The 12,963-nt window shown below is 38.2% G+C and overlaps 1 protein-coding gene across 4 annotated transcripts in view; it reads left to right on the top strand.

Moving 5' to 3' along the window:
• NCOA2 (nuclear receptor coactivator 2) overlaps positions 1-12,963 on the top strand; it is a 186,143-nt gene that overhangs the window by 158,482 nt on the left and 14,698 nt on the right. For all 4 annotated transcript variants that reach the window (XM_017812473.1, XM_017812476.1, XM_017812474.1 and 1 more), the window contains 8 exons: positions 185-394; positions 2,372-2,587; positions 3,222-3,351; positions 6,370-6,535; positions 8,431-8,709; positions 9,553-9,630; positions 10,142-10,379; positions 12,101-12,278. In XM_017812473.1, the coding sequence (XP_017667962.1) occupies positions 185-394; positions 2,372-2,587; positions 3,222-3,351; positions 6,370-6,535; positions 8,431-8,709; positions 9,553-9,630; positions 10,142-10,379; positions 12,101-12,278 (1,495 nt within the window). The remainder of the gene's footprint in view (positions 1-184; positions 395-2,371; positions 2,588-3,221; positions 3,352-6,369; positions 6,536-8,430; positions 8,710-9,552; positions 9,631-10,141; positions 10,380-12,100; positions 12,279-12,963) is intronic.

The following is a 12,963-nucleotide window of genomic DNA, read 5'->3' as shown; positions in this document are numbered from 1 at the left end:
TTGAAATTTACATTAAAATGTCAAGAAGGGATGTTTCTCAGACGGATAGGAGTGGGTAAATTAAACAGCATTAAATAGCTCAGCCCAAGAGCTTTAATTGTGTCTGGGTTCTTTTTTTTTTCTTTTTAACCTGTAAAGTTTCCATTTTGTAACTTTGCTTTTTTTCTTTGCTCCTCCTGTCTAGCTTTTAATAACCCACGAGCAGGGCAACTGGGCAGGTTGTTACCAAACCAGAATTTACCACTTGACATTACACTGCAGAACCCAACAGGTGCAGGAACTTTCCCACCCATAAGAACGAGTAGCCCTTACTCAGTGATACCTCAGCCGGGTCTGATGGGCAGGAATGAAGGGATAATAGGAAGTCAAGGAACTTTAGGCAGCAGTAGCACAGGTAAGATGACTTCCTTTTTTTTTTTTTTCTTTTTTAATATACTTGAGTGACAGGCTATAGCATGTGTAGCTTAACGTTGGGGTTATTACAAGTACAGGTTATTACTTTTGAAAAAGTCTGGAAAAATCATGTTTCGTGGGATGATATGTATTGGCATATTTATTTTGAATTTCTGTGTCTGCGTATTTTTAGTCCTGCCCCTGTGCACTGCTTGTCACCTACCAGAAAACTTCTAGATGAACACAGTGTAATGGCAATTAGAGTCTGTTCACATAAATATTACAGATTCAGCTGAGGCTTAAATAGGTAAAAATCCAGTCTTTCTGCCTCACAGAAACAAATGAACCACTGGTCTATAGGGATGGATCTTTCAAAACAAAATTGTGGGCAATACTGTTGCCCTTACAGTGTGTGTCTCTACAGAACTTGATTTTGCCATCAATTATCCTGTATTTAGTAGCCTTTGTTCTCATTTTAAATGAAAGAAATGCTAATGTTTTCATCATTTTCTGACACATAACCTTTCTGAGAACCATCGGATGTTGCAGTTACAACGCTAACTTAATAATGTACAGAGGTGTTGTAGCGTGTTTGACAAGAACAGTCTGGCTGGTGGATTTACTTCAACTAATGCGCAGTCTGAGACTGTGGAAGTGTGTGACAACAGCTATAAGAGCTCTGAGTAAATAAATGGGCATTGTAAGTCCTTTCAGATGGCTATTCAGTGTCAAATTTTTATATTTAGTTCGCATCAGTACTAAAAAAGGAATGCTGCCAGATAATGAAATAGCCTATTTAGGCAGTTCAACTTGTATTCTTTTAAGTGTCCTATTTCTTTCATATTCTGTATACATATTAGAGGATTTCATTCATCTTATGTATACAAATTAGAGAGTATTATTGTGTTCCTGCCTTGCTCTAGCACAACACGTATTTCAACTCATAGAATATGTACACAAATAGAACAAACCTGAGGATGTAACACTAAAGCAAATTTTGTACAGCACGCAAAACAGAGACCCTCTTCAGGCAGTTTTTCTCTTTGGTTATTTGTCACCAAGTAATTGAACTGATGAGTAATAATTATTTGTGTGGCTTTTAGTATTCATTTAAGGATATTGCAAAATGCAACTGGAGAAACAAATCTGAACCAATAGTCCAATCTGAAATTAGTGTCTTACCTGCTCTCTTGACTGATTAAAATTGAAATGTATAAATACTATGAACGCCCATCTTTGGATTTTAGGGGGTTTTTGTGTTGGAGTTTGGCTGAGGTTTTTTGGCTACTGTCAGAGTGTAGTATTCTATATATTCCAAGTGTAAATAAACTGTATCAGTTGTTTACAGTAGATGTGGGAGGACTTCCCCTACAATAACGGTAATGAACTTCAGCATCTATCGGAAAGTTTCTGTGAGTAATTTCCCTGCACTGTACATCGGTGCGAGATTATCTGGGTGAACCTTGAAGCTAAGAAGGCTCTAGGTTCCAGATGAAGGAAGTCACCAAAAGATGTTTGCAGAATGTGAATTTATATACAATCCTTCTAATTTGTAAGCATGTTTACGTTAACACATTGTTACTCAAGTCTCCATTCTCACTTAGCACTTGGAAAGTAAAGCAGTGACATACAAATCAGCAAACGTGATTCATTTCCTGAGGAAGGAAGTTAAGGCTATCCACACACCCTCAGCACCTGTTGCAGACTACATATGGGAACACTTACTCTGAACAGCATTTTGGAAATGATAAAGGGATCTTCCTCTTGTAAAATGTATAACAATCTCCAGTCCCTTGACTAAGCAGCATAAGGCACTGTTCTGTAGCTTTGCACATCTGGATGGGTAGTTGTGGTACAATGTGATTTGAGTGAAACCAGTGCACTTTTGTTGCTGAAAATGCAGCTCATCAGGCAGCAGTAGTGCTAAAGCTGTTCTGAATCATGTGCTGGTACCTAAGTCTGTTTGGCTTTTGTGCAGGAATGATCGGTGGCAATGCCCCTCGACCTGCCATGACTTCTGGAGACTGGGGAAGCCAGGCTGCTGCTGTGAGGGTGAGCTGTGCACCCACAGCCAGCGCCATGAACAGGCCGGTGCAAGCAGGCATGATCCGCAACCCCACGGCCAGCATCCCTTTGAGACCCAGCAACCAGGCTGGCCCAAGGCAGATGCTTCCATCTCAGGTCATGAATATGGGTAAGTCAGGGCGTGTGTGGAGTTGTTTCTTTTGGCATATGCTGGGTTATTAAAGATGAAGCAGATTAAAAAAAAAGAAAAAAATACTTCAATTATAGGTTTGATGAGAACCATATTTCACAGTGAAAATTTCTTGTGGACATGGGAAGGAAGATGTCTGAAACACTACATTTTAATGCATGTGTTGAGATGGACAGTTCCTGCTACTCTATAGCTCCACAGTGGTGTGGCAAAAGAAAGAGGATAAGAAGTAGCTCTTGTTTACTAAAGACTGTAGAGATTTTTTTAGAGAAAATGCTGTGAACGTTATAAGTGTTCCTGGCCACTTTTAAAGCAAGTACATTACGATACTGACACTGTACACTGTCTTTTTTTATGCTTGTCTTATTAAGTTTTGCATCTATGATGTTGTATCTGCTGTTTTATAATTTTGAACCACTTTCAGAGTTCTCATGTTTTCTCAAATTTTAAAAGCAAACTTTAACAAAAAAATAATGATGCTTCTAAGTGTAATGTTACTGAAGTCTTAATGTTTTTATTTGCTTTTACCATAACATAGATAATTCAATGGAAAGAATTAACATGAAAGTAGCTTCTTTTCAGAAGAGTTATATGGTTATTTTTTCTTGACTAGGGCCATCTGAATTGGAGATGAACATAGGAGGACCTCAGTATAGCCAACAACAGGCACCTCCAAATCAAACTGCACCATGGCCAGACAGCATCTTGCCTATAGAACAGGCAACTTTTGGTAATCAGAACAGGTGAGTCTTGGTGTCACATCAGAACACAGAGATTTTTTACAGGCCTGTATTTTATACACCAGCTGGAAACAAAATTCTGCATAAAATATTCACCAAATGTACATGAATTTAATGCTTATAGTATTTTATGCTCATGAAACGTATGTGTGTTCCAGTAATACTTATAAACGCTCTCTTTGCCCTTTAATGTGTTGTAAGAATTGAAAGTTCTGTGTCACAGTGAATGCTGCCAGCACTTCAGATAGTTGCACCATTTTTGAGTTCTGGAGCATTAATGTGGGCATGATTAATATTAATAATTATTAATAATTATACTGAACACTAAAGTGGAAAAATACCAGTACTAGTAGCCATAACTGTGTAGTTACAAGATACCTGTTTCTTCCTGCAGTGGGGTAGCATTTTAAGTGATGCAGGGCATGGTTAATTATGTTTTGTTTGGGTTTTTTTTTAATTGACCTAAATTCTGTAAAAGATGAGGAAGGAAAGATGAAGTGAAAGGAAGGCTGCCTCTTCCCTGAAGTTAGCTCCTTCTCAGCTAATCAGAACTACAGTTTGAGCACAACTCATCAACTCATGTGTAATGTGTTAACTTTGTTCATTATTAAGACGTTTTAAAGAATGGCAAAACTATAATAGGTGGTTTACACTTCTTAAAAAAGAACCATATCTTCTCCAAAGGTTTGCAACTTACTTTATAGAATATATATATATATATATATGGACTGTCTGAGTGATGCAAAATGGACAAGCAAGTGCAAAATGGTAACTTTTAAAGCAAGTACATTATGATACTGACTCTGTATACTGTCTTTTTTTATGCTTGTCTTATTGAAAAACACTAAATATTTTCAACCACATAAGTTGGGATATGGAGGGATCAATAAAAAGAACAGGAAGTGGAAACAATTGGAAAGAAGTATGTTTGAAAAAATGTTAATCTTCCGACTACATTCTCTTAATTTTCATTAGGATGTCCGAAAATACTATCCATAAATATATGTGGCTTTTCAAAATGTTTCCTGGTGTTTCCTTAAGGTATCCATATGCAAAATGCACTGTTTGCATAACTGAATTATTCACTTTAAAAATTACACCTTAAAATAAAATACAGGGTTGTATCTGGTAAGCAAGCCAGGTAGTTAATTCTTCCATTTTTTCTACCTTTGCATTTTTCATAATTCCCTTGTAGCTGAAGATGGTGGGGAAAAAAATTCCCATTGCATTGCCTCTGAATCATTTGATCAGAGGCACCCAAACAGAGATGATGAATTGGTTGATGCCGCCATTTCTTATTTTGTTAATCCCCAAGACTAGTATTATTATAATCTGATTATTGTCATGTGTATTAAATGAGTAAAAATAATTCTTAAAAAAAATTAAAAGTATCATTTCAGTCTGTAAAAGAAATGAGGAAATTGTAATTGTTTAACATACAGATTTGACAGATGTTTTAAAATTTTTCTTATCATGTGTGTTCATGCCCATTTGCAATTTCAGGGAGGTTTGTTTTGCTAGCCTCATCAATTGTTTTTCCACATTGTACATCCCTTCTTATAGGTCATCTTCAAGTTTGCAAGCAAGTTGAATCAGAGGATTTTTTTTTATTGTTCTTTCCCTTTCCTGATTTATAATTCCATCTGTGACAGTTACAGAAACTTATGTATTTGAGATTGATTAATACTTTGCAATGTTTTAAGGGTATGTAATGTATATCCTCTTATTTGTTTTACTGTCTGGGATCTAATTAAAAAGAATACATTTTGGTTAGTTTTCCTGCTTGCCATCCTTTGGGTTTTTTCAGTGTATAGCCTGATGATGCAGCTCTTCTGCTTAGCTTTGACATAGAGATTAGACTTCCATGGCAACCATATGTCTCATTATGGAAACTAAATACACAAACATGTTTCTTTGTTTTTCTAAACAGACATGTAAAAAGGGTTCACGTATAGTGCTTTTCCTCCCTCTATGTATGACAGCTTTTGTTGTATCTGAGTAATTATCTGGGATGAGATTCTACCATGATGCGCATATTGTAGCTGCCCTTCCTTGCAGAATGCTTTGCTCTTTATATTTTCTATTGTAGTCTTGTAGTAACGTGCATGAAGCAGAGCAGGTGTGTGAACTGCAAGACAAAAATGTATTATTTGCCTGCAGATAAGGTGTTATTTCAGATTTAGTTTGTTTCTTAGGAAGTTTTGTCCTTTGGGTTTAGAATAAACCTTTATTCTGCCTTTGTAACTGTGAGTGTGCTTTGCATACAAATTCAGGGGTGAGGTAAGCACGATTTATAGAGCCACTACACTCTGCCTGACAGTATCCAAATTCTTGCTGATGTCCCTCCAAGGCACATAACCAAGTTATGTGGGTTTTATGTGGTATAAACTGGTACCCAAGTGTGCAGTTGGGGTGAGCTGATGATGGGGCGTGCAGATGGGGTAAGCTGATGCAGTATTTTGCTGCAAACAAAAAGGATAATGTCCTTTTCTCCCTACTCCCTCATGCTTCTGCCCAGCTCTTCCAGATGTTCAGTTTTGCAAGCTCAGACAATCCATGGCCCTCTGTGGCCTCTTCAGCTTGCTTAGCCGGATAGAAAACCAGCTAAGAGGAGAGTCTACCTGTGATAGTATACTTAATCTGACATCTGAAATTCGAAGTTACAATTAGTTTTAAAACCACAATTATTTAGCCTTCTGCCTTCATTTACTATATTCTGTACTGACTTCTCTGTTCCACTGTTGACCCTGTAATATAAAATCAGCACTCAGGCGTAACTTTGGTGTGCTTTCTTGCTTGTCAGATACACCATGTTTGTAGGGTCTTGACAGGCATTAATCACACTATTTAGTTACTTCTTTGGGTAGCATAACTTTCATCCAGTACAATTTTCTAAACAAAATTGGCAGTGATTAAAAGAATTCTGTCTCCACTTGTTAGTTCAATTTGAGTACTAATCCTCTGATATTATTTCTTGTTTTTCAGCAGCTGTTTACCAACGCTGTGTTCATGTTTTCACAGGCAACCGTTTGGCAGCTCACCAGATGATCTCTTGTGTAATCATCCTTCATCAGAGTCACCAAGTGATGAGGGTGCTCTTCTGGATCAGCTTTACATGGCATTAAGGAATTTTGATGGTTTAGAAGAAATCGACAGGGCTCTAGGAATACCAGAACTAGTGAGCCAGGTATAGAGTGTGGGACATGGCATTTGGCATGTAGTAGTTGCTTTTAAAACATATGTTGTCAAGGTGGAGCTGAAAAACAGGATTATAAAACACTTCCTGCAAGCTAGGATGGAGTTATATCTTTTGGTGGAAGTCTATCTAATGTGTCAGTGTCACCTGAAAAGCTTCCTTCAGCTCCAGGTTTAGCCTTCCCTCCTCTCCCCTGCCACCCTCATCTAGATCTCCTTTTTCTGACCTGCTTTTTATGCAAGTAAACTGACCGAAACAAAAAAAATGGTGGTCAGAATAACACCTGTAGGGGAGAAAGGTAAGATCACAGCCAACAACAGAGGAAAATAGGAATATGAAAGCCTAGGAGCAGGATCAAGCCTTTTGTGAGATGGGGGCAACGATATTTTGGATTAGCAAACCTGTAATGTTTCATTTCACCTGTAGTTTTTGCCTGAGTTGATTAATATGTGTTAAGAGATGAGTTTCATCTGAAGCAGCTGATTTTGTTCCAAGCACTTAAACTGTAATTTATTTTTTTTTTCAATTATGAGCATGCTTCCTAAACTTTGTAGCATGAAATTGTTCTGTGCTTTTCCATACATTTTTGCCGACAGTTAGTTTTGGTGGGTTCCACTTAGTTCTTGTCCATTTTAGTCTTACATGGTGAAAAAAAAATGTGGTAAAAATTAAAATATTCAGGGGAAAAGTTAGTTCCTGATGTTTCTAGCATAAGAATTGTATTTCCAAAATCAGCTGGACATGTTTATATGATGATTTAATATTCTCAGAGGAGCCTAGAATACCCATTTCATTTCCCAGCACTCATCAGCACCCTAAGCATAACTTCTGAACTACCTCTGCATTTTAGATATGAAATAGGACCAATGAAATTCTGCTTTGAACATGAGAAAGCTATCTCCAAGTCTATTTGGTACAACACAGAACTCAGTGAGGTGTTAAACTGGAGATACAATTTATTCGTGAACTTCAATTTTGCGGTGTGAAACTTTCATGCAATATTACATAGGTTTTGGAATACCACTACCAGAAAATATGAATAATAGTTTATTTCAAACTAAGTGGTAAATACATTTCTATTTAATTAATACCTCAGTGGAAGCAGTTGAAGAATTTTGCAGATAAGAAAACGGTCTCATTTTAAAACATATTTTTTAAAATAGCCATTGATCATTTTATAGCAGCTTAAAGACTTTCTTTCATGAGGGCACTGAAATTTAGATTAACTTCATTTTCAAGGTCAGCATGGAATAAGCTATAAAATTATTCTGGCTAGGGCAAATATTAAGGGCATATCTAAAATGGAATTTAGAATTGTGTTACCTTATTTATGCTAATGGATAATCAGTTAGTGGAAAAGTGCCCTGAAAGAATTAGGCACTCTGTTCACATTAACTTCTGTAATAGTTTCAGGCATCTTTATTTGAGGTCATTATTTTGTTTAAGGATACTGATAAAAATCTGCTTATTCATTTGTAATGTCTTTGAATTTATCTCAGATTCAATGGCAAAAATATGATGCCATCACTTAATTTACAGATTTTGATCTAACATTTGTCATTTCAGGTTTTTTTCATTAGTAGAGTGATACAGTGGTTGTGTTAAGAACATGAGAAAGATTGTGGGTATTTGTGTAAAAAAAAAAAGAAACCAAAAAGAAAAAAGAGAGGAGGAATTTGTCTCCGTGAACGTGTTTTGATACTCAAAAATACAGTTACGTTTATTTTTAAGTTTTATATTGAGGTAAAGCAAACTTATGTAATTTTCTGTTTAAAAGCATTCACATCCCAAAAGGTTGTTTTTGCAGGCTGTCTGTATTAATCTCTTATAATCCTCTGAAAAGCTGTGTCCCACCAACTGTTTCTATTGTTCACGTATTTCTGCAGAGCCAAGCTGTCGACCCCGAGTCCTTCCCCAGCCAGGAGTCCAGCATCCTGATGGAGCAGAAGGCTCCAGTGTTCTCCCAGCAGTACGCGGCACAGGCTCAGATGGCGCAGGGCAGCTACGCGCCCATGCAGGACCCGAGCTTCCATGCCATGGGGCAGCGCCCAGGATACACTGCCCTGCGCATGCAGCCCCGGCCCGGCCTCCGGCCTGCCGGCATCGTGCAGAACCAGCCAAACCAGCTGCGGCTCCAGCTGCAGCACAGGCTCCAGGCACAGCAGGTACATCCCCTGTCATGCCCGCTTCCACGCTGGTGCGGGCACCTCTTATAGGTGACACATATTGTCAGCTTGCTCCAAATAGACCAGATCTTGCTGAATTCCCCTTTTAAACTAAAAGCCGTAGCCACAATGAGTTTTGACAAGGCAGTGCTTTGCACATTCTCATTTATGATTTTTTTTGGCATCTTTACATTATTCTTTCTATAATACCATGCAAGAACATGACTAGTATTTAAGCCTAGGTCTCACTAAGTCTTTGAGCAAGGTTACAGTGGTGCTTTTTGTTACTCCAGTCTTTTTGTATTCGTTGTATCTTGACTCTTCCACCAATCTAATTGTTTTTATTGCTACCTGTTACCTACATCCTTTTTTTTCCTGTTGGCTTTGGTCAACTTTTGGGGATTGTTTTAAGTTGTTGTTTTTTGTTTCATTTTTAAATATATCGGTTCATAGTACTATAAGTGAGATATCAATGGTTTTTCTGTTGAAGGAGGAAAGATCATCTGTGCCTTCAAACATCAGGATAAGGTCTAATTTGGAGTAAACCTCAACAGTCCAGTCCCAAACTGAAAATGGACAGGAACTGTGAAGGAAGTTTGGTATAAACAGCTTAGTGCCTGTGTTAATATTTCTCTGGTGTATTATCTCCTTAAGAAATAACATTCTGTGCGTGATAATAGGACTTGAGGAGGAAAATTAGTCCCTGCTTGAATATGAAAACTAGGTCTACAGACCAACCACTTGGGGAAGTAGATGTGTATAACTCTGTATCTAACACCTCCCTTTTTCCTTCTAAAAACTTTTGGGTTTTGTTGTTGGGGTGATTTGTGTTTTTTTCTTTAGAATCGGCAGCCACTGATAAATCAAATCAGCAGCGTCTCCAACATGAATCTGTCTTTGAGACCTGGAGTGCCAACACAGGTGAGAGAAATACCTTTTAAAAAAAAAAGTCACTTTCTTTTTTTTCTTTCTTCCTCTAATATAATATAGTAGTAATGCTATACAGCAAATACATTTTCAATACAAATAATGCAGTCTGCATGATAGGAAATATTTTACTGTTTTATTTTTGAGAGTTTTTCCCATATTTACATGAGACAGGTAGTTGTTTACTAAAGATATAACTCCATTTTTAACCAAGCTTCTAATTTCCTAAAGGTGCTGGTTTTTTAATGAGCTGCTCTATTTGCAATTACAAATTGCTGCAGCCTTAAACATGCCAGTATTAATTCATTTAGTGACTCTTGCACTGTTGGAAGTCTTTCCTGACAAAAGTATTAATAGGATTATTTTCTCCTGCTTTATATTATTGTTAGTTGTGTGATGGGGGGAAAAAAGCTGGAATCTTCCAGATTGCTGTAGTGGAGATGCCTCCATTGGTGAGGTTGCCTTGGAAGGGGTTGTTGATGGCTGGCGATGGTTTTCCCTGCAGGGCCCTATCAACGCGCAGATGCTGGCACAGAGGCAGCGGGAGATCCTGAGCCAACACCTGCGGCAGCGGCAGATGCAGCAGCAGCAGCAGCAGGTGCAGCAGCGGACACTGATGATGCGAGGGCAAGGCTTGAGCATGACCCCCAGCATGGTGGCCACCGGTGGCATACCAGCAACCATGAGCAACCCGCGGATCCCGCAGGCCAATGCACAGCAGTTTCCGTTTCCTCCAAACTACGGTACTGGTCCCACCCCATCTCAGAGCATTTTGGCAGTCCTTAACTCCCCCGTACTCCCCAGTGCTGGATCCAAGCCCTCCTCCCACAAGCTCTTGCCTAGCTCCCTGGGAACAGTGTGAAGCATGGGGGTTTGGACCCCTTGGGAGTCCTTAAATGCAGTATAGTGCCTTTCCACTTTCCTAGCCCTAGTACCACTTATTCTCCAAGCATCACTTTTTTTTGAGCAATAGTAGAAGTGTGTGATGTGTATGTTTGTTTATATATAGATACATACAGCTAAAAGTGGGTGTGCGCATGCAGACCCATATATGTGTATGTATTTACTTGATGGACTCTGAATTTTGACTGAATTAAACAAACCAGTATATCTGATAAAAGTGCAAATGAAGAAAAAGATGTGAATAGGTATTAATGAAAACCATAAAGTAACCTGAAGCAAAGCCGTATGTAATTTTTAAATTTTGCTAATGAGATATTGCTTAAATACTAGACATATTTTTCCAAAAAAGAAAAAAGTTCTTCATGTGTACATTATAATGTAAAATTAACAACTAATTATTGAATTTAAATAATATAAATTAATTTTAGATAAGGCATTCCACTCCCTGTCCTTAAACTTGTGTAAATATACTAATTAATACCATTTTCTTCGTACGTTTCACAAAGCTGTGTACCACTTTGTTCTGGGGGTGCATGGGGCAGTTACCTCCATACAGTTATTGTTATACAGCTTCTTTATTTATACCTATTGCGTAAGTTATGCTGTAATTATATTAAATAGTATGTTATGTGAAAGTTCTGCTGCTATAACCAATTATGCCCATCCAATTCTAAATTTGGTATCTACTCTTAGTGATCTGTTATCCTTTATGCCAGTTTCTAAAAGTAATAATATTTCATAGTATTACTTTCACTCCATGTATTTGTAACTGCTTGATGAAAATGAAGAGATGTTATTATTGCCATTTTCTGATATACCAAAAATACAGAGAAGTTAAGTCACACCAATGAATATAAGAATAATTTCATAATACCTTATTTTTACCCCCTCATTGAGCAGCTTGTTTATGTTCAGTATGCTGTTTATAATGAACTTAAACAAGGCTAAAGTGACTTAGTTTATAACAAAATTTCTGAACACAATTGGCATTTTATAGCCTTAGTTAGGTTTTCTTTGCATCTAGATGATTTTTTGATTTTACGGAATCATTAAATGCTTTCACAAAATGGCACTGCCTGTTCTTGCAGGGACACAGAAACAGAGATGCTGAGGGTTTAGGAGTTTTAGAAAAAATTGGAAATTATAGCCTAACTGTTAAAAGGTGGTACCATGCAGTCAACGGGTCATGCATAACTTTCACCAAAATGGATTTACAGACAAAAGCAATATGTTTTATTTGTTGTTCTGAATGCAGTTGTGGGGAAGGAGGGTGGGGAGTCACCAGTGTTTTTCTTTCAGTCTGTAGAGAGGAGAGACCACTTGTGTGACTGGGACAGGCAGGTAGCCAACATGCCTACACAAAACAATTTTTTTAAGGTTATACATATAGTATTAGTTGATGATGTTTTGCTTTAAATCTAAGATTTAAAGATTAAGATACAAGGTTATAGGTTCCAGGTGATATAAATAGGACTGTGTAAAGACATATCAACAGGTATGAGCTCTTGGCATGTTTTAACTCTGAATGTACAGTGGGTAAATTTCTTGTTTTCTTCTTCAGGTATAAGTCAACAGCCCGATCCAGGCTTCACAGGGGCCACCACTCCTCAGAGTCCACTAATGTCACCAAGACTGGCTCACTCTCAAAGCCCCATGATTCAGCAGTCTCAGGCTAATCCTGCCTATCAGTCCTCTACGGAGATGAATGGGTGGGCACAAGGGAATATGGGTGGTAACAGGTAAATCCAGAACAAAACCAAAATGAACACACAGAGTAATGGGGTCATTTACAGTCTACACTTATTTATGGGCTTGTTTTATGTAATTGTTAGTGTGTTTGTTGTTAACTATTTATCCTAAAAGAGATTTCTTTTCAATTTGGCTTGACGAATTGGTTTAAATTCTGCCTTCCTACAAGGCGAAGTGAGTGCATAGCTAAAAGACCTATATCCACGCAATGCATTGCTTCGTCTGTGGTAACTGATCAAACACTCTGTGTCCTTAAGAAGCACCTCTGCTGCAAAGTGAACTCCATCCCCTAACGTTTGTGTGGATGCATTTCTTCTGCATACAGTTTTTATGTTCTGTTCCCACACTGCTTTCCACATGGCTGCGTCAGCTGAGCCAGAGCCTATGCGTTCCCTACTGCTCTGGAATTGCGGTGACTGGATTATCACCTCCCACTTTAAATGCTGGAGCATAACTAGGTTCAGCCCATTAGTGCTTGCACATACTAGAGGTCAGCATATAATTTAATTCCCTGACAGCATCGTGGCATGCCTCATGCATGCAGTCACCTTTGCAGTTGAGGCCCCCGCCCCAGTTGGTATAGCTCTAACGATCAGTCTGTCCAAATCAAATGGGCTGGATGTTGAAGACTCTCCATAGGCAGCAGTGAGCTTCCAGATGGCAGTGATCTTTGCC

This window comes from Lepidothrix coronata, unplaced genomic scaffold, assembly GCF_001604755.1.
Source record: "Lepidothrix coronata isolate B3197 unplaced genomic scaffold, Lepidothrix_coronata-1.0 Scaffold36, whole genome shotgun sequence".
Taxonomy (NCBI): Eukaryota; Metazoa; Chordata; class Aves; order Passeriformes; family Pipridae; genus Lepidothrix; species Lepidothrix coronata.
The sequence above is the reverse complement of the archived record's forward strand: the minus strand, read 5'-3'. Positions and strand labels throughout refer to the sequence as shown.